The sequence below is a fragment of the Malurus melanocephalus genome, unplaced genomic scaffold (genome assembly GCF_030028575.1).
Source record: "Malurus melanocephalus ecotype Western Australia unplaced genomic scaffold, MMel_1.1 scaffold_213, whole genome shotgun sequence".
In the NCBI taxonomy this organism is placed as follows: Eukaryota; Metazoa; Chordata; class Aves; order Passeriformes; family Maluridae; genus Malurus; species Malurus melanocephalus.
The window spans coordinates 1,012,715-1,034,791 of NW_026623445.1; the positions used below are offsets into that span (position 1 = coordinate 1,012,715).

General features: G+C 41.0%; 1 protein-coding gene across 2 annotated transcripts in view; it reads left to right on the forward strand.

Annotated features, from left to right (window-relative positions):
• The window catches only part of SESN3 (sestrin 3), a 45,572-nt gene extending 23,495 nt beyond the window's left edge, over positions 1-22,077 (forward strand). For both annotated transcript variants that reach the window (XM_057374001.1, XM_057373999.1), the window contains exons 2-10: positions 592-657; positions 3,020-3,217; positions 3,898-4,080; positions 4,462-4,698; positions 6,220-6,367; positions 8,586-8,701; positions 10,953-11,143; positions 12,402-12,546; positions 13,409-22,077. In XM_057374001.1, coding sequence (XP_057229984.1) covers positions 3,023-3,217; positions 3,898-4,080; positions 4,462-4,698; positions 6,220-6,367; positions 8,586-8,701; positions 10,953-11,143; positions 12,402-12,546; positions 13,409-13,495 — 1,302 coding nt within the window. In that variant the 5' untranslated portion in view covers positions 592-657; positions 3,020-3,022 and the 3' untranslated portion in view covers positions 13,496-22,077. The remainder of the gene's footprint in view (positions 1-591; positions 658-3,019; positions 3,218-3,897; positions 4,081-4,461; positions 4,699-6,219; positions 6,368-8,585; positions 8,702-10,952; positions 11,144-12,401; positions 12,547-13,408) is intronic.

Consider the following 22,077-nt stretch of genomic DNA (forward strand, 5'->3'; position numbering starts at 1 on the left):
TGTGTGCAGTGTGCTCTGGGCTCAGCACTGAGTAAAGTGGCCATTGCATCAGGATTCTAGAAAATGCCTGTAATTGGGACTTGCTACTTTGCTTGGACTGTGCTTTTCATGCCAATAGTTGGCACACWAAGTGCTTACACTCTTCACAACACTAAAGATCTCATCAGATGCTGATACTGGAAGAAAACAGCATCTTGGTTATAATTTCCCRAGTGTGGCTTTTTTCCCCGCTCTGTTTTAAACCTTCCATTCAGTCTAKTAAATGGCTAATTTTAGCGTCATGCCAAATGTTTTGTTGCTATTATCTGTGTATCTTCAAACTGGACTGTAAATCAATCGGGATTATCTTTTTGGGGTTTGTTTCTGCCTTACCTCTGTCCTAAATTGGTGCTGTTCCTTGCCAGAATTTGTGCTATTCCTTCGTTCCTAGTACAGGGGATGCAAAGCTGATTTAATGTGATACAGTGCCATCACCTCCTCAGTGGACTATAAAACACCCAGGCTTTGAGAAGAGAACTGAATGCAGACCGTGAAGGTCTCATTTTGTGGGATGAGTAATTCCTTACACTGAACTATGTGACTGTTTTGCAGGAAAAGCGAGTGCAAGTTTCCCCACCGTTGACAAGAGGACCAAGTGCCTTTATACCAGAGAATGAAGTAAGTTAGCAGTTTGCTGGGCTGTGTGTTAGCTTTTAAAGTGATGACATTGAAGGACAGTTCTRTGACCCTGCTTGTTCCATGGTACCAGGATAAGCTCCTTTGAAAGGAAAAGCGATGGTTTCTCTGGAGCAGGTTCCAGTGGGTAAGAACCACCTCATCCTTTCACACAAGTGGTACTGTTTGACATGTCACAGTGGTGACATCTTTTCAGTCACCAGCATTCCTGTAGATAGCCATGAGTAACAGCTCTGCGCTTCTCTGGTGTGTGTGAACACATTACTCATAATGCCAGACCMGAGGGGAGGCCTGTCCAGTATTGCAGCAGGATGATTGTGTAGCTCTCAGAGCAGTGCCTGACCTTCCGTTTGAGAGAGCTGGCAAAAATTACTTAATTCCTTAGCCTGTGGCTCTTGAGAGAATTTATGGTTGAAAGGTATGGTTGGATTTCAGACTGGAGGTTCTTGCCATGGTAAATGCCAACTGTGGTTTGTTAAGCAAACTACTACCTTTCTCCTTCATTCCTTGTCATGAAATAGTGACTAGGGAGGGTTTAGTAACAGAATGGTAATACACTGTCTCACAGATCTTGATTTATAACACTAGTGGTGCAAAAGGCTGCCATATTGTTGTAATGGAAGGAATATGGGCAGGGAAATAATGGCTTAATTGTAAAGGTTCYTATTAACATGCCACAAGGCTTTAAAAGCAGAATATTTTTAAAGTATGTTTGTGGATGATAATAAATCAGGAGGAAGTACATGCASAGTATGAAGAGGATAGTAACAGAGATGGAGATAAATTTTAGAAGTAATCATATGGCATATTGCTATGCCTAACATAGCAACAGCACAGTCCTACAGGATTATATTTTGATTCTGTCAGCAGAATTTCTTTCCATAACTTGCACTGTTACAAGGAGAATTCCTGACAAGCAGGAGAAGATTAGAAACCTTACCAGAGASACAAAAAATATTTTCCCAAGAAACCACTAAATTTCCTCAAGAAATGAGACAAGAATCTCTTAAATATATGGGAGATACACTTGCTGAAGAATGAGGGGGACTCCTAGGAGTGGAGTGAGGTATATACAGGGAGATAAAATTGTCTCTAACATGTGAATAAAATWCTGATGGTAAAAACTTTATTAAGGAAAACTGAGAAGGCATCATTTTGGGTGCAAAACACAAAAAAGCTGAAGATAACTTGTAAAAATTATGGAGCTACCTAACTGTAGCTGCTTCTTCCCTTTCTTCCTGGGCCACAAATTAAAACAGGAAAGTACAACAATGAGAAGTGGAAATGTAGTATGTTGTTTGTGTTTCTTTGTATGTAACTTCTGTGTAAGATATGATAAAAAATATTTGAGACATGGTCCACTCATCAGCCTATCATAAAGAAGAAAACATATTTTAAATCAAATATTTTAGCAAAATCATTGTGCTTTTTGGTTTTAGGCACTTTCTGGCTTCATGTGCTGTAAAACAGCTAAAATATGTTCTCATTTCATGGTGTTTGCAATAGTAAGCCAGCTGGTTTATTACTGCACAGTGTCAGAATAAATACTGGATATTCTAGTCTTGTGCTTGTCATTTCAGTGGTGAACATGTTGAGAATGGCTGTTCCTGGTGATAAACACTGAGTAATAGCACTCACAGTGTGTCAGGGCTTGCAATGCAAGAGCTACTTAGTCTTTTGCTGTTTCATTTCATCTCATGCCCAAGGTTTGGATTGGTTGGAATAATTAAAGAACAGCTTTTGTTTAAAGAAAGCATTAAATTCACATTCTAAATAATACCTGAATGTTATGGACAAATTAGCATTTGATCTCCTCTTCAATTATAAAAGCACAGAAGGGGTTGATTACCAGGCTGTTTCTATAATTTGGTTACATAATCCAGTTCCTCTCCATTAATTTTGAAATTGATTTTAGGGCTGAACACTCAGGTGGTGTGTGTCTATACAGGCTGTCCTCCATAAAGAATTTACTTTCCATTTAGCTCTTRCTTACTTACAGCTCTCTGTACAGATTTGACTTTCAGCATCTGCAACTCCCACTGTTTTGAAAAGATGTACAGAAAAATGGATTTGAGTTTTACAGAAACATATAAAAAATACAAAAATTGCAGAGGCTCAGTGTAAAGTGCTCTTCAGTTCTCAGTACAAGTAGGATACTGTGTGTATTTGCAAGCAGGCAGGCATGTATGTTTACAAATATACATCCAGAGCTCCATCATTGTCTTTAGGTCTGTACACAGATAAACCTTTCATACCAAACTTTCATACCAACAGTGTTTCTCCCTAGGGCTAAAGCTAGAGGAAATCTCTTCCTCTGTTAATGTTTCTCCATCTTGTTTTCAAGGTTATGCAAGCAAATGGTTTGGATGAGCGTACTAATCTTCTTGTGGAAGAATATTCTACATCTGGTCGCCTGGACAACATCACACAGGTCATGAGTATCCATACTCAATACCTGGAATCTTTCCTCCGCAGCCAGTTCTATATGCTGCGCATGGATGGGCCCCTTCCTTTGCCCTACAGGCACTACATTGCTATCATGGTATGTACCCACAGCCTGTGGAGCTTCTCCTGCAATCCTGACTTCTGGATTTAAATAAAAAAAGTGAAAAAGAAGAATTTAGACAGGGGAAATTAGCATGGTATTTTGACAGGGGCTAAATTGTTGTAGTAGATTTTTATCAGAATAAAGCATGCCTGGCCTGAAGGTTTTCAGTGAGAAGGGAGAATTGGCAACCTGCATCATTCACTRTTTCCCACAGTGATCCACCTCTCACATGCCCACATCCCTGTGCAGTGGTAGGATGAGATGCAGTGGACTCGAGTCAAAAGAAATTCCACGTAGGCACTAAAAATTGTCACTGTGAGGATGCTGAGACATTGCAGCAGGAACCAAGAAGGGTTCTGTGATCTGCAAGGGTGAAGATCTTGTCTGAACAAGGCTTCRAGCAATAAGATCTAAGTCAGCTCCGTGGGCAGAGAGTTCTTCTGTASTGATCCAACTTACAACCTAAATTATATTCCACAATTCAGAGTAATCAAATGTATTTTTATTGGAGAATCCTCCATACTGTCTAGAAATGCATTGCAATGCATTTGCATAAGGCCCTTTAGAATGACATTGTACTTTTGTTTTGTGTTATTAACCTGTCTTTCACCCACAGCAAAATCAGATTACACACTAATGTGCTGCACTGTTCACTCTGTGTTTAATTATCCCAGGCTGCTGCCAGACATCAGTGTTCCTACCTAATAAATATGCACGTTGATGAGTTCCTGAAGACTGGCGGGATTGCAGAGTGGTTGAATGGTTTAGAATACATTCCCCAAAGACTGAAAAATCTGAACGAAATAAACAAACTTCTTGCACACCGGCCCTGGCTGATCACAAAAGAGCACATCCAGGTACCTCTTCAGTCATGCCCTGCAAATAGCAGTAAATGTCTGGTAAAAAGAACTGACAAGAACTGTGCAAATGCCTGGTTAGGCTTCATCATCCTGAGTTTAAAAGTTCAGGGAAGTACTAGTGCACCAAACAAGCTGATTCCTCCGTGTGGCAAAGCCAGCAAGATTTTCTTTTGAGCAATAGCATTGGCTAAAATAGCCCAAAAGAAATGAAGTAATATATTAGGTGTCTCTTTTTTTATCCAGTGAGAGTTTGTGTGCAAGGGGAATATGGTATTATTGGAAGAAAGAATCGATCCCTTTTGAAAATGCGTAGTGTTTTATAGAAAAATTGTGGGCCAAAAAAATTTTGTATTTACACTTTTTTTATTCTCGTTTCAGAAACTTGTCAAGACTGGGGAAAATAATTGGTCTCTTCCTGAACTGGTGCATGCTGTTGTCCTGTTGGCACATTATCATGCCTTGGCAAGTTTTGTATTTGGTAGTGGCATTAATCCAGAGAGAGATCCGGATACATCTAATGGAGTCAGACTTATAGCAGTCAACAACTTCTGTGTCTGTGATCTTGCCAATGACAACAACATAGAAAATGCATCCCTCACAAGTAGCAACTTTGGGGTTAGTGTTGCAAGAAAATTCTTTTGCTTGCCTCTGTTTTGCATTAGAAAACTTTCTTCCATTCTTTCCTGTTTGAATTTTGGGTAGTTTGAAATTTTTTTGTCTACTTTACAGGAATGCTTGAGTCTGGTAATTCTTACATACAGCCTGGACACATCCAGAGCAATCTGTTGAAAACCACGTCATAACAGTGCATGGTAGTCAGAGCAATGTGATTTTCACGGTTAATCTCACCACCCATTGGGCAGGACTAAAACTGCTTTCAGCAGAAAGCTTAAAATCCCASTTTCTTCAGACAGTGTGGCATTGACTGGAGCATTGTGCCATTCATGTTCCTAACAYAGGGCATGAAAAAAAGCARTGGAAAGATAGAAGTAGTARTAATAACAATAATAATTTTTACTTCAAGGCCTACAGTCACAAAACAGTTTGAACATCTATCCATATAGATGGGAGGAAATRTCTGAAATAAAATTACTTAATTTTTCATGCTGGTGTTCCAGTCTTGAATCARCAGAGAACTTTGATTACTAGTTAATTAACATAATTAATTTGATCATTGGTTAATTAACTGGGCATTTTTTCCTGAAAAGTGCTCTATAATGCTTTTGAAGACWTGCCCTTGAATAAATGCTGACAGATGAACTAGCCTCATTGCCTTTGATGGAAGATCAGGATTATGAGCAGTTGCTAGATACAATTTTTATAACTATCAGCAGAATGTAAACATGTCATCACTYAGTTCAATTGCTGTATCTTGAATTTCTGAACTGTAAGACATGCCAGCTCTTGCCACAGAAGTGCCTTACTCCCCATTTGTAGTGGGCAGAGGATTGCTGCTGACTGCACTTCTTGCTAAGCAGTGAAGAGTCTGCTAGAAACAACTATAACTATGGGCAAAAGAACATACTCAGAAAGATGGAAAGGAATACCAAAGTATCTATCTTATAAAAAATCTGAATGATAGCTACAGGGCACCCCAAGCTTTAATGCATTTCCAGTAAAAAGGGGTCTGTTTTTCTTATAAAAACAAGAAAAATGGTCAACAGAGTGGCTATTTTGATCACACGTAATGAAAGAAAAGCACTGATTTGTCATCTCAGGTTGTGTTTCTGTAAGGCAGTGTTGCACTGTATCTTTACAGAAACATATTTTGCATTACCCATCAACTGAATATAGTTACTTTAGTATGAAAAATTGTGTTGCGAGAGGTGTAGGGTACGCAGATGAATTTTCCTGAGGTATCTACATGGTASAATATGAGTGACTGTGGTTTCCACACTCAAACACCACCTCTTTGCTGTTAATCCCACTGCAGTAAATTACTGCACTTCCCAGCTCCTGCCTTCTTGTCTGAAAGCTGTTTGTCTGTGCTGTAAGTGACAAAATTCATTCTGGCTTGAATTTTTGTGTTTGCTGCTGCTGTCTGTTTTTGAGAACGTTTGTTGTCAAGCATGAAATCTGAAGATGGCACTCGTTGTCTATCTTGTAATTTTGCAGAATGTCATGGTGTTTTTGCAGATTGCAGATTCTTTAAGTGAGCTGGAGGCCCTGATGGAAAGGATGAAGAGACTACAAGAAGATAAAGAGGATGAAGAAGCCTCTCAGGAAGAAATGGCAACTCGCTTTGAGAAGGAGAAGAAGGAGAGTCTGCTAGTAATTAGTGGAGGTATTTGTGCCTTTCCAGTTCAATTTCATTTGAGTTTTGTAAGAAATAAATACTTGAGGCTAGTTAAGTGACTGAAACGTTTTCTGTCTTTCTCTCTCTTCATATAGGAGGAGTGTAGTAAGGGTGTTCTTACCTCCTGCCTCATCATCTAAAGATTTTTTGATTGACAAAGGACWTCATCCTTTTTACTACTTGAAATTTAGCTTTTGCATAAAAAAAAAAGGCCTGTAGGTTTCCTTAAAAAGTAGGGTCTACATTTCTCTTTCTTTATCTGTTCAGTATCTTCAATTTATGTAAATATTTAGTAATATTTCACAAGTTTAGGTTCTGTGGTGCTTAGAACTTCAATAACATTCGTAAGTCACCTTCAAATATGACATTTAGTTTAGGAATTAGATTGCAAGGAGACTCAGCTACTTCAATGTTTACTGCCCACCTGGAAAGGATATTTCCAAGTTGCTGTTCTGAGTGATCATACTGCTGTGCTGTTCCACTGCCTGTATTGTGATAGAGAGTCATAGCATTTTTTATTCTTCAATAATTTTCCAAATTTTGAGCTGAAACTTTCTTTTCCCATATTCTTCATATGTTTTGGAGGCCTTCATCTCCAGCTAACCACAGAATGAAGCCTGTTTCATACAGACAGGAAGGTGGGTTTTTCCCTAAGAAAGTGTTAGAAGGAAAAATATTATTAAGACAGTCAGAATTTTTAACTATTTCCTTATAGTAGAAACTACCTGAAGATGATTATATCTTTTTGAGAAGTGACTCCTAAAACGCTTCAAATTTTACTGCACTGCTCTTAGTGAATTTAGATCTTGGTAGCTTCAGACCAAAAGTGTTTGAGAGAATCAATGGTTTTGTGCAAAGAGCCCAAAAGGGAGGAAGAATATTCTGAGATTCAGCAGAGAGATTGTTTTGTGGCTCTCTAGGAACATGGAAAAATCTTTGAAAGAAGATACATCCAGCAACATCAAGCTGGACATTTTGAAATGGACATTTTGCATTCTTGCTCTATTTTCCTTTGGTCAGGCAGTATCAGCAGTGYAGATAAATGGACATCCATTGCAGTTTCATTATCAAATCAGGACTTCCATGAGTCTSTGAAATTTCAGGTGTTTGAGGAAAAGGTGTCATTCCAGACAGGAGGGGTTTTTGGATGGGATTGCTGATATTTTTGTTGACTTTCTTCCCTCTTTACCATTTGCTGGTTTGAGTTGAGGAGTCAGTGTTCATTGGGCTTTACCCTTTCACGAAATCCAGTCCATGTCAAGGGGAGATGAGTGTATGTGTACAGGTTTTTTATTCTTCACTGAGGATTTACTGGAGCAGATGTTGTCCAAGCTTCTTCCTACACAGTTCTGTTTTGATTGTTTAATGARGCAAAGAGGAGATAAAGCACTTCTGCAATTCTTAGATTAACTGACTTTTCAAGGTGCTAACAGTGGACATATGGCAACTGTTCTGTCRATGCACGTGGAAGCGAGCCATGATTTTAACATCAGGGTCAAATGCAGTCAGCTATGCAGTAGTCAACTTCTGCAGAGGTAGTTACACAATCAAGCCACCTGTTTATTCAGGAGGGAAAGATKGATTCCTGATASAGAACCTGTGCTTGCTTAGTGATAYGTTTTGGAGCTCTTTGAAGATGCTTAGTTACTAGAGCTTCTGGCAGAATTTCACCYTGATGTACTGTAGAGCTCTTTGCTTTCACATAATCTTCAGGTGATATTTACAAGAGGAGTGTTGCATTGCTTTCTGGTGCTCACAGTTCTGCTTGCAGAACAGAGCCGGAGTGATTTCTGACACAAAGTCTGCTCAGTACAATAATCCTGCTGTCAAAGATCCTTTTTTTTTTATTTCTTATGCTAACACATTGACTTTGCTGATGATGTTCATCTTCCTGACTTAAGATACCTAGCCTCCCTCAGAAACAACAGAGAGAAATGCAAACCTCCAGACAGAAGTGTAGGCCATCTCTTCCCTTTTTGTAGAAGTATATTAGATGTCTGGTATAGGCTGACATTTAACGAGCTCATTGGAAGCAATGTATCCCATGCAAGAAGATGAGAATTGAAGTGTTTCTTTCCCTTGTACCACTCTTCTCCTTTGCAAACTTCTAAAATTGTCCTCTATTCCTGTAGTAGAGTGGTAGTTGGAAGTCAGCATTAACTCACATTCTTGCCTAAAGCAAAGTATTTTGCTGTTTTGTTCCCAGCATTTGATGATGAAATAGTTTCTACAGATGTCTCCCGCTACATTGAAGATCCTGGGTTTGGGTACAAAGACTTTGCAAGGCGAGGAGAAGACCATCTGCCAACATTCAGAGCTCAGGTACCACCTCTTAAAAGCACAGTCACTCAGAGAATGTTTATATATCTCACTACAGGGCATAAAGCAGTCGTAGTGGGGCATGTTTGTTGCGTGATCCTTTTCTTGTCCTGGTCCATCAAGTAACTCCAGCTTTCCTAAATCTTCTTGAAATGGAGTCTTTTACTRTTTGTCAGTCTCTGGCAAGGTAATACTTGTAACCATTCAAATAACCATCTTAATTCAGTTATTACCTGTATTTATGCTTGGAAATGTAAAGCATAAAAATAAAATGAAAGGTGGAAAAGAAAGAATTTCTTTCCCATCTCTCCAGATGCTGTAGAAAAAACATCCATGGGAGTAACTCTTTATTCCTGTCATTTTACCAAGCACTCTCTGTCCAGTGGTTATCAATATCTGGATACATACAGRTCTGTGAGAGTGATTTGAGGAGTATTGTGCTCATATGTGCACCAAATKTGAGCACTTGGAATGCTGGGAAAGMAAARACATCCTAAATATGAAYACTGAAGTTTTTGCTATATTTTAATACATCTTTCTCAGTGCTGTTGAAAAAACAGAATATACATTTTTCCTACACATTGTCTTATATATTGACATCCTTTGCAAGCAATGGAAGAAATCTTCAACCAAATCAGAGAACTTCAGTTAAAATGACAGTGGGTGCAGGAAAACTCCATGGTCAGAAGATGTATCTAAGACTGTAAAATAAAGAACCCTCAGAAAATTTATTTAGCTGTACAGCAGTCTCTTCTGAACTAGATAATGTAGTCTGTGGTCTTTATAAGAGCCTCAAGTAGTTTATTGCTGCCAAAAAGAATAAGGCRTAGTCAGTGCCTATAAATCGAACATTCTGCCTAACAACTTTAGAAGCAGCAGGCTCCCTTGGAAAAAAGCTCCAAAGAAGTTGAAATTGGAACTAAAACATCTCTACTCTTAAACAAACAGGACAGCTTCTGGCCTACATTCAAAGGAGTCACCTTGATAATTTAACTTTATAATGTCCTACTCTTAACCCATGTATATACCYGCAGCCTCCCAAATGCTCTGCTATTAACGATACTTAAATTGCAGTAGCATCTGAAACACCTGCAATAAATCTAATCCTTATTCTTATAAAACTGCCTTTAGCTCTATTGTTTTAAATTTATTAATAGAAAAAAGTGTTCTGTACACAGCAGAATGTGTTTAAACTTGTTTTAGGTTTTGGTATTTTTTTCATTATTAGTATGAATCAATTGCTATTAGTAAACAGCACTTCCCCCCTTTGGGCATTCTGGCTTGCAGAGGCTTTTGTGATGTCCCAGGTGTCCTGGATACCTTTCCAGGGCTGGATGGGTATTGCATATTTCTCACAAGCCCTACACTCTTCTGTACTGGCACCCAGAGGCCAAACTTGACGTTGTGGCATGTCTGGGATATCACTGATGCCTCTGTGAGATAACAGAGCACTGTCCTGCTCTTCCRTGCTGTCCTGCTCAGGGGAACGGGACAGTAGACATGCTCCAAAGTGCCCAAGGGAGGACCCTGGCCTGGCAGTACCTTTTGAAAACAGCCAGACACAGGAAGGACGTGGAGATGATGCCCTCGATTGCAAAGATGCCATCAGTGATGGGATGACTGAGCACTTGCCAAGGATGTGGGCACACTCACACCTTCAGTGTGATGGCAGCACGGACCATCCTTGCACCCTGCTCTGGAGCAGGGTGGCTCTTCCTGCTGTGCCACCACTCTGCAAAGATTTCCCATTCCTCACACGAGCAGGTAGGCTTTTATTTTGCAATCCAGGTGCTCATCTAAGACCAAAGCAGCCTGGATTTTATCAGTTTTTTCAGGRATATTTCAACACTTTATCCAATGATTGTACATCCTGGCTGGAAGTAAAGGCTCCATCTCTGCTCAGAGCTAGGCAYCAAAGCCTCCAAGAGGAGCAAGTTTTTAAACTTAACAGGCCAATCCCACATGGAATGATACTGGTCAGAGTGGCAAAGCAGAAGATTCCCTCAGCACTTCAGGAGAAGCTTGGAGTTTTAYATTCTGTAGGCTAATGATATCCAGGGGTGGGGTATCACAACGTGATATTCATTGCTAAGTATTCTGGAGCAGGTGATGTGGATGAAGAATTCAAAATGCAAGCTTTTGGAAGAGAATAAAGTCATAACTATCAGACAACCAAAACTGTTGAGCTTTAGAGAAGATCACGTAGGGAATTCACTTAATTTGTACTTTTATATATTTCCTTCTCTTCCTGCAGGACTATACTTGGGAAAATCATGGCTTTTCCCTTGTAAACAGGCTTTATTCCGATATTGGGCATCTCCTGGATGAGAAGTTTCGGATGGTGTATAACCTCACATATAACACTATGGCAACACATGAAGATGTCGATACAACTACGCTAAGAAGAGCTTTATTTAACTATGTCCACTGTATGTATGGAATCAGGTATGGACAAAAATTCCCTGGCTTAGGAGTACATTCAAAAACTATGCAAACAGAATAATAAACCATGTGAAAAGCATGATTTTAGGTTCTGGGTGTTTAAAGCAGACAGTATCTCTGTCTGGAAGTTAGAGGGGCATATCAGTATGACTTTTCCTCCCAGTGCAGAAAATTATTATGAGTCATGATGGAAATTATTACAGAAGTGTCTTCTCTGAACCTGTATCCTTCATTCAGGAAAGACAGCATCCCTAAGCAAGTTGAGAYAGCACCAAGTTGGGCAGGAGTGTTGATTTGCTGGAAGGAGGTAGGAAGGCCCTGCAGAGGGCTCTGGACACGCTGGATCAATGAGCCAAGGCCAGTTACAGATGGTTCAGTGATGCCATGTGCTAGGTCCTGCACTTGAGTCACAACAACCCCAGGCAGTGCTAGGGGCAGGGGCTGGGAAGCTGCTCAGTGAAAAAGGCCCTGGGGGTGCTGGTCAAGAGTGGCTCAGCATGATCCAGCCTGTGCCCAGGTGGCCAAGAAGGCCAGTGRCATCCTGGCCTGGATCAGCAACGATGTGGCCAGCAGGACCAGGGCAGTGACTGYTCCCTTGTACTCGGCTCTGGAGAGACCAYACTGCAAATCCTGTGTTCAGTTCTGGGCCCCTCACTACAGGACAGACATTGAGGGGCTGGAGCSTGTCCAGAGAAGGGCAACAGAGCTGGGGAGGGTCTGGAACACAAGTCCTAAGAGAAGTAGCAGAGGGAGCTGGGGATCTTTAGTCTGAAGGCTCAGGGGGCACCATATCACTGTCTACAACAACCTGAGAGGAGGCTGTAGCCAGGTGTAGCCAGCCTCTTCTCCCAGTTAACGGGACAGGATGAGAACAAATGGCTTCAAGTTGCACCAGGGGAAGTTTAGTTTGGATATTAGGAAAAGATTTCTTCACTGAAMAATGTGTTAAGCATTGGAACAGACTGCCCAGGGAAGTGGTSGAGTCACCAGCCCTAGGAAGTGTTCAGAAAATGCGTGGATAGGACACGTGGTTTAATGGTGAATATGGTGATGGTTCAGGGTTAACCACTGGACTTGATGATCTTAAAGGTCTTTTCCAACCTTAACAATTCCATGATCCTGCTAAGCCTTTCAGATTCTCCCTTAATACGTGGGTTTTGGTCATGTATGATAAATGTTGCAGTTCTTCTAACAACAATGCTGCAAAAGACAATGCTTCTAGACACTCACATCAAACAGAATGATTGCTTATGTTGTGCAGGTATGATGACTATGATTATGGAGAAGTTAATCAGCTACTTGAACGCAGCCTGAAGGTTTACATAAAGACAGTGACCTGCTACCCAGAGAGAACTACCAAGCGCATGTACGATAGCTACTGGCGTCAGTTCAAGCACTCGGAGAAGGTAAGCGTTCCAAAGCCAGAGTGACTTCACAGGGACCCCTGTGCTGTTTGAAAATTAAAATGTGGGGACTCCTAAAATGGCACTATCTGTTAAGTGGGCTGTTTTAAATCAGAGAAAAACKAATGAGATTCATTTGTTCAGTGTTAGATACCAATTTGACAAAAATACTTCCTAGTGCGCTGGAAATACTTATTATTATTTTGAGTGATTTCTTCATAAAAATGAATGGACAACTGTAAAAGAAAAATGGATAAACTTGAGAATGCAGAAGTGGTTAACTGTGCCAATACTGGGGACACAGAGATCAAGAAATATATATACATACATATATATACACACACACACACACGCACACACACACACACACACACACACACACATATATATATAATCTTTATGGTTTTTTTCAGCAATAAAAATGTCAACATGCCTTCAGATATCACATTAAATGCTTCCTGAGTGGGTTCAGTGCATGTGTGCCTGCGAGCCTATCTGGCATGGAAACTGTTCCATATTTGGTGTTCCTATGTCATGGTCACAAATAGTAGTAAAGAAAACCAAATATAATTCAGAAAAAAACCTCATGCTGTTAGGATACAAAAAAAGGTTTAGAGGGAACTTCTCAGAGGGAAGATTGCTTAAAGCAGCGATTGAGGCTAGTTCTTGGCAGTTCTGGGATGTTGTCCATATTGGCGTGGCTACACAGCTTCTCAACAGAGCTGTAGTCCTGCAGCAGGATAAAGGGAGAAGAAACGAAGTTTTTTTGCAGCGATACTTTAGTAAARGTTAGAAATTTTAGCCTGAATGAATAAACCATGTTGTATTCAGACATGAGCTGAATGGCCAATGTCATTTCTTACAGGTTCATGTCAATCTGCTTCTAATGGAGGCTCGGATGCAAGCCGAACTTCTGTATGCCCTTCGTGCCATAACTCGTCACTTGACCTGAAGCACTCCCTGGCCAGGAGTACAGGAGCTTTTACTGAGTATGTAAAGACCTTTTGAAATAGATACACACCAGAAGCTGTTTGTGATGTAGCATCAGGTTATTCAATTCTCTAGTGTCAAAGTTTAGCCGTGCTTCATGGCGGCTGTAATGTGCAATGACGTGTTTTATTTTCTTGATGCTTAACATTACTAATGATAACAAACGTAACACTGAGGAGCACTACTCTGCATTGTTTCCGGCTGGATTTCTGCACAATRGTCAGGATCCTGAAACTGGTTTTGTTATATCCAATCCTAGCGCTTTGTTCTTTAAGCACCGGAGTGAAGTGCTTAGAGACTTCTTTTTGCAAGCAATCATTTTTCAGATTAGTGGAGTCCAGCAGAAGATCAGTTCTGCCTGTCCTGAGAACGTACCACCACGCCGTGACTCGTGACGGAGACGCGCGGGCTGTGCTGCATTGAATCGCCCACTGGATTCTCCTGTGTGTCCTGGAGACTGCTGCCAGTCACTGTCTTACTACAGCAATTGGAGGTGATGCAAGRTGTGGATGCAAACATCGAGCACACTTCAGTGTGAAATTGATCTCGATAAATCCTACAGCATGCTACTGTAGTGCGAAATCCATCCGCTTTGTCGTGCCCCTTCACAAAGAGAAGAGGCCTCACGATTTGCCATTTCAGCCACGCTTACTGTGTTTCAATCATGCATTGTCTTGTTTTACTGACAGTCACCCTCAGTTGTCCTGACAATATCCATGCTCATCACGTGTTGCAATTTGTTTAGTTGGCACCTATAAAATTAATACACAGGCTGACCAAAAAGAGGGTTGTGGGGTTTTTTGCACTCTCTTCTTTATCAATGTTTTAACTAAGGAAAGTAAAGGAAGGCTAGCTTATCTGTTCTTTCATATTGGATGTATAGAAATTATTTCCCATAACTTTTTCATAGCATGAAATTGTAATATTCAAAGGTTAAAAAGTTTCTATGCATTAGTGTGAGTGAACAAAAGAAAAGTGCAATATTTAAAAAGAAAGCAAGCTTTTTTCCCTGACATGCCACTGCTAAAGTGTCCTTCTTATATAGCCATAAAGAAATTTTAAAACCAAATTTCTTTATTGTCTAAGGCCTAGCAGTTTTGTTTTAGCTTTTACGGCTTAAGACAACCTGATACTGAGACGCCAAAGCATCCCCAAAACRAAGCATTTTTGGACAACCGGTAATATTGGGGAAGGGAAGAAATAAGCTGCCAAAAATGTCACACTTTTGTGCTGTTTTCTGTTGCTATTGACCAATTTTAAGAGCACAAAATGTTGATATTTATAGCTTTATTTTGTATTGCATTTAATGAACCAGTGAAGTGCCTAAAGAGATGCTTAAACTCACCCAGTAGAACACAAGTTAAATGCTTAAACTTCTGTCTGTTGGTTTGAACTTTTCATATTTCTTTTGAGGAGGGTGACCTTTGTTTCTGTGGTATACATTCAAAACTAACTGAACAGGTGTATTTTTAATGTTCTGTTGGATTGTAGAAGTAAATACAGGATTTTTGTTTTCATTGGTGATTGCAGAATGGTTAGAAAAAATTCTACCAGTCATATTTTGACACTTTTCTTTTACAAAATCATGGACCAGTACTCTACTAAAGTTAGTTTTCTCTTTTCTTCCCTTTTCCTGATCCTTGCCGTGACTTTGCATGTTGGTTTCTCTGCTTTATCTGTCTGTTCCAGGCTGGAAAGCCCAATGATTGTACATTTTTCTGCACTTTCAGACCGCAGACTCTGCATGTGAAAACCTTTTGAGGAAGAAATCAGTAATTATTTTTTTAAATGCCATGTTGGCTATTTAGAAAACTATCCAACAGACAGCACTGGTCTGTCTTCTAAAGAGACCATTGAGTAGAACATCAGATTTATTTATCTTGTACAGCTAACTGCAAAGATTTCTCAGAATATTGAGATGCTCATATGTGTAAACTTAGATTTACTTTCTAAGTTGTTATGATCCTTTTTCCCCCTCTTGTGATTGTAGTGGCCATACCAAATGGCTTTTGTGCATAAAACAGTTCTGCTGAGAGAAGTTTTCATGCAATACTTTTGCTGTTTTCAAGTGATAGGAACTGTTCAGTACTACTTTAAATTTCTTTGCATTGAAGTCAAGTAATTCTCAAGAAGCACAGTTGAGCTCTGGCAAGGAGGTAAAACTAGATTTGGGGAACTAATATGATGGCTTTGTTTCCCCTCAGAAATRCAAAGACTTCTGGAGTAGGTTGAGTTTTACATTTGGAAACATGAGTGCCTTTAYTTCTTTCCTTATGAAATATACTTGCCAGCTCAAATGCCTTCGTGAGCGAAGTACATGAGCAGATTTGAAATAAAGAAACCATAAATGGATTTCTTCATAAAACTTGTAGTAAACCAGTGTTTTGTTTTCATTTTTTAAAGTGCCATATCAAGTCCCATATGGCCTGCAAGACATTCCATCACAGGAAATGTCATTGTACAACTAGTTTGCTATTTCTCTTTTTTTTTTTCCTTTAATATTAAATGCAAACTTGAAACATCTGGAAATGTTTTCCACGTGGCATTTTTTTTCAAAGTATTGCATTTACAGTGCAACAATTTATAGCCTAGTTTTTATACACAAATTTGTGATTTTAATAGACGTTTGTTCAGAATAGGTCTTTAAAGTCAGACAGTGCTACCATACACTTTATGCATGCTTTAGGTTCACACTGTGCCAAATTTTAATGTGCAAATGTTCTTGGACTTTTTTGCATTTTTAAAGCACTCATGAATGTGAATCCTCACACTTTGTTCATTAATCTTTTCCTTAAGASTACCATAGTCACTGGATGTGTAGATCCTCTCCCTCTGTGTTCCTTTATTGGGATTGGTAATTACCAGCATTCATGTTAGTCTACAAAATCCCAGCCGTGACCAAGGTGAAAACAAAGCATGCAGTCTTCTGTCTACTGAAGAGAAATCTTGGTAGGTACAAATTAACCAGCTAGCACAGGGAACACTGTGAGTAGGGAACAGAGCATGAACAGCTTCTTATCATTGCARAGTCACTTAAAATGTGTGTTGTGATAGAGTATGTCCTTGCTGAGACTGCTCCATTTTTTTTGGTAATGAAGAGAAGTGAAAAAGGTGCCAACTGGAGRAAGCATTTGCATTTTCCAGAACACTCTACCCACAGCTGAACTTCATGAGCGTGTCATCATATAAGAACAGAAATAATTTTTAAAACAGAAATAATAATTTTAAACTTGGGTGCAGTTTGTGCAGACAGCTACTACAGCTACTGCTGTGGTGTCCTATGAGAATTTTGATGAGCTGTAGATGGATTTATTTTTGTCAAGGCAGAATTGAGATATATATCTTTTGTCCTAAAGTTTTCATTGAAATTAAAATCACAGAATCACASAATTTGCTGAGTTGGAGGGGCCCACAAGAATCATCAAATCCAGCTCCTGGCCCTGCACAGGACACCCCAAGAATCACACCATGWGGCTGAGAGCATTGTCCAAACACTTCTGTCAGGCTTAGTGCTGCAACCACTTCCCTGGGGAGACTTTCCAGTGCCCAACCACCCTCTGGGTGAAGAAACTTTTCCTGATATCCAACCTAAACCTCCCATGACACAACTTCAGGCCATTGCCTTGAGTCCTCTCACCGGTTACCAAAGAGAAGAGATCAGTGCCTGCCCCGCCTCTTCTCCCCACAAGGAAATTGTAGAGAGCTATGAGGTCTCCCCKCAGTCTCCTCCAGGCTGAACACACGAAGTGGTTTCATCCTCTCCTCTTGCAGCTTCCCCTCTAGACCCTTCACCATCTTTGTTGCCCTCCTTTGGACACGCTCTAATAGTTTAGTATCTTTCTTACATTGTGGTGCCCAAAACTGTACAAAGGACTCGAGGTGAGGCCGCCCCAGGTCAGAGCACAGCAGGACAATCCCCTCCCTTGAGTGACACCTTGATCCTTGAAAAGGATGTACTTTCACCTCTAAGGGTTAAAGAATTGCCACGATCACCTTTTTCTATGTATTAAAAAAAAGCTTTAAGGACAGGAAAATCAGTGCTTTTAAACAATTGTAATTCTATAAATTTAGAACAGATYAGAAGAGAACAAAAAGGCAAACATTTTGCTGCTCTGTTACTTGARTGCAGAAAGTCAAAGCACCAGATTTTTCAAGTGTGGTTTTTTTTCAGTGATGTGATAGATATTTTCATGTGATTTGGAAAAAGCAGCTAGCTGCATAAACTTCAATARGAATTTAAGCACCCAGGCACTCGGCAAAATCCTAGAAGGTGCCCACTTGTATTTTTGAGTTAGATTTTTTTAAAAACTGAGTCACCTAAATAAAATAGAATAAAATTAATTTCCATAGAGACTAAAGGAATAATGTGTACCAGATCCATGTGATTCACAGTGATTGCTAATGAAATGGGTTGTTTTGGGGACTTGATGTAGCTTGGAGAAATCTGTCCCAAAGCAGTTAAACTGTAAGCCACTGCTCTTGCAGAACAGGTTCTCGATGTTTTTCATGCATGTGTGTTTTCCATGAACCTAGGCATGCATTTCAGGCTCATGATCCAAAATTTGGACTCCCTTTCAGAAGAGCTGGATTATTTAACCTCTATTTGCAGAAAACATTCATTGGTGTAGTAAGAGGGTAGCATGTGCCTGAACTAAAAATTCTTGGCTCAAAAGAAATATGCCAAATCTTCTTGATCTTAAGTGATGTTCTTTCAGTTATTTTCTGTAGATGCTGGGATCCTTCTCCCATAAATAAGGGGTGATGTTGCACAAAATAGAGGAAGAGAGAAGTGGGTTTRTTGTAAATGAACCTTCCGAGAGCAGATCTGACTATAAAGCTGTMAGAATTAGTTTGCTGTTAGTGATCATTCCAAGAGTTGGACAAAAAGTTTTCATTACCTGAACTTCAGATTAACTGTTCCTTATGTCCCCCAGCACTATGTTTGTCTGAAGAGATGTGTCCACCAGCTTTCCTATATTTGGGAATTGTAAGTGAAACATTTTATCTCCAAATTAAAATTAATTTAGTATTTCATACCTACTGAATAGATTAGAGGTGTGGGAGATGGAGAGAGCAGAGCACAGTAGTATGAGGAAACTTTAGGAGCATCTTGATCAGTGTTAATTATTCCTTATAGCACATTTCCTGGCAGGTGGTCGTGCTGCTGCTCCCCCAATACACATCAGGTCTCTCTTGCAGACGTTTAATCCTTTGCTGCTCATTAGGGGAAAAATTGTCATTTTCCAACCTGCCACCACCCCTGTCCTGCATCAAGTGCTTCCTGTCTTCCCAAAGCCACGCATCCATGCAGGGACAACCTCCCAGCCTTAGCCTTGAAAACAAGGTTCCTCTATCACTGTTTGTTAACTGCAGAGGCTCTTTCTCACGTTTAGAAACACTTAATTGCCGTGGTAGGTTATTTCTGGACAGGAAACTTCTAAATGTGGTTCAAAATGATGTAATTCAGTATTTGCTTTTATTTAGCTAGCATTTGCCAGTAGTGTGTCAAAGCCCATCTCTGGAGTTGCAGTAAAAATCCAGTGGATCCACTAAAGAAATGCTTTCTTTGGTGAAACTCCATGCTTGAGCTRTTCAGCTGTGCCTGTTTCTCAGAGGGATATCTAACAGGGGATTTGAGGTCCCCTTGTGCCAAGCAGGCTTACAGGGCAGCCTCTCAGATGCATCCAGCCTCGAGAACAAGTGGATTTGGGTTTTTCATTTATCTATGGGAAAAAAAATCAAATGCATGTTGTGGAGGGGCTGCTGGAGACAGAGGTGGAGTTCGGTGTTCCTACAGGTACTGAGTATCATCAGGGCTTGTGGAAAATACAAACCTTGTCCCTGACAGTAGTTAGAGGTACTGGAGGTGCCAATTGTTGTAGGAATGGTAGAGAGCAAGCCATGCTGTCRGCATTGGGAGGTGCAGACCACAGGTGCTCCCAAGGGGACATGGCCAGCGCAGGAGGAGTTGAGGTATTGGTCAGTTGAAGAAACTTCACTGATGTGTCCGAGAGGTCCTTCTGCATGCCTGTGGATAGGGGAGGTGGTGGAAGATGCTCCCTTCCAAGGTGTCCAGAGGGCTTCTTTGGGAAAAGAGCAGAGACCCTTTCCTTACTCCAGAGATGAAGCAGGGGAAGGGAATGGTTCTGCCCAACACAAACTTGCTGCTGTTGAATTGCATTTTCGCGCCCCCATCAGCCCCTTTGGGGTGGAGTTTTCAGGCAAAAGRGGTGAATCACTAAGCGTTGTGTCTCCAGCTGAGGAGCCTGGGGGGCAGTGACAGCAGCAGGTCCAAACACCAACAGTCCAAAACTGCGTCTCATTCCTCACTTCATGCTCATGTCGTGCCACCAGACCCAAACCTCTTCCCTCCAGCCTGCCTGGYGCCCAAGTGGCTGCAGGAGCAGCCCGCTCATGGTGGTGGGTGATGTGGCCACTTTTAAGGGGAAAACAATAATATTTAGGCTACAGCCCGTGGACTCTGCAARGCAACAAAGTCATTTGTCTTTTCATGACTGTGACCAGAACTGGATATAAACTGTAGCTTAAAAAAGTAGGAATTTTGTAAACTTGAAATCTCTCGGTTTTACCCTTTTCTCCTTTTGCTGGAAAGCCACACGATGAATGTATATGCTTTATCTTTCTATCCAACATAACTGAAAATCAGACTGCCAACTCCTTGTTTTGTACTAGCCTTTTTTTTTTTAAAAAAAAAAAGAAAAATTTGTGAGCAATATATGTAGCATGCTGTGAACGTCTGTTTTGATCTTTATAGTTACCCTTTAATCCATCAGTATTAACACCAGTTCTTTTTTGTGTTCCCCTTGGTACTTCGTATGCAGTGTAAGCAGAAGCTGTGATCGGCTTTGCAGTCCTGTGCCATGTTACTGTAACTCCTTGATTTTTTAGGAAGCACCTGACTGTGGGCCACCCTGGGGCAGGTAGCTTGCCCATACATGACTGCCACTTTTCGGTCTCTTGTACTATGTATAGTTCTGAGTAGAATAAGCTTTTTAACAGAATATTGATGCCGTTTATGAGTCATGCAGGCTGCAAGTGTCTGGTGTGTGAGAGTCTTTGTATTTATAGATGTTGGGGTTTGGTTTTTTTTGTTTTGTTATTTTGGTTTGTTTTTTTTTTTTAATTCATAAAGTAGCAAACTTGATGAACATAGCCACTTTAAACTGCTCTTGCTAAACAGACCCTGCTGTAGATAAAATACCACTGTAGATACAGGGAGAAGCACCAGCTCAGCTCTCTTGACTGTGGGTGAGCTGTGCCCCTCTCTGTGACAAGCACGGTCCGAGCCGCACGGCCGCTCTGCGTTTGACCACATGGACCCAAACACRGCAAAGGCAGGGGCCTGGCACCCATTTCAGCCCCCTGTGCCCCTCAGCCTGCTGCTGGCTGCCTCCACACTCTGCCCACCAATGCACAGGGCAGGTGTGAGCCTTGCTGCCGCGAGAGGGATGGACAGAGCAGCTGCTGGACCACAAACATGGTCACAGCACTCCTGCAGCCAAAAAGCTTCCAAGCCTCTCTCGAGTGCAAAAATTAGCCCTTGATTTGCTGACTGCAGTGCCCAGCACGTCGGGTTAAGAAGCAGCACTGGCTCCCCATTGGCAGCCGTGGGTCTGAGCCCCTTGGCTGGGGCAGCAGGCAGTGTCATRCCCAGGGAGGGGCCTTTGATTGCAKCTCCCACCTCTGACCCTCTGGACAGAGGGTGAATTGCACCCAGCCCAGCAGCTCTCAGCTTCTTGCCTCCTTCTGCCAAGGCCACGCAGTGTTTCGGGATGGAGGGTTAAGGACAAAGCTGTGATCCTGCAGCTCCTTCCCAGCACCAGGAAGTGAGGAAGCGTGGTAGCTCTGTGGGTCCCACAGTCCCTGCAGCATCCTGGGGACAGGTGGCACATCGCCTGTCCCGCCTCCCAGGTCACCTCCTGCCCTGAGCTCCAGGGACAGGCCACAGGCTCTTTCATGGGAGGCTTGCCCACAAGGTGAGGCAGCTGCAAGGAGCTCTCTGTGGGTACCCACTGCAGCTTTTATAATTTTTTTCCTATTGTTGCTGGTTGGGTTTGTTGTTTTGTTTTGTTTTTTTGCAAAGGACAGACTGACCTAGTGGGATGGATTTTTTTTTTTGTGTGAGTTTTGTTAGTTTTTAAGTTACCCGACTTGAATTTATCTGAACAGATGCAGAAGGAACTTTCTCTTTTTTTTGTGAGTTAAGAGACAAAAACGCATTTTTAAACAAAGGAATCATGTATTAACATTTTAACAGCAATTCATAAATCTGCACTTTTTATGAGGTTTTGAAAAATCTATTTATAGGTACGGAACAATGGGGTTTGTTTAAAACTGTATCGCATTTATACTTGCTGAAATTACTTTCATTGTTATCAGTAGGAATTTCATTGGTTAAATAAAATGGATAAAACTTGTCTCCTGTTTGAGCCATCATTWGCCACATGCTGGGGAACACATCTCTGGAGCAGAACATCCTGTGTTTTGGAACAAAATCCAGTCCTTGAAGTRTCCTTCCCGTCC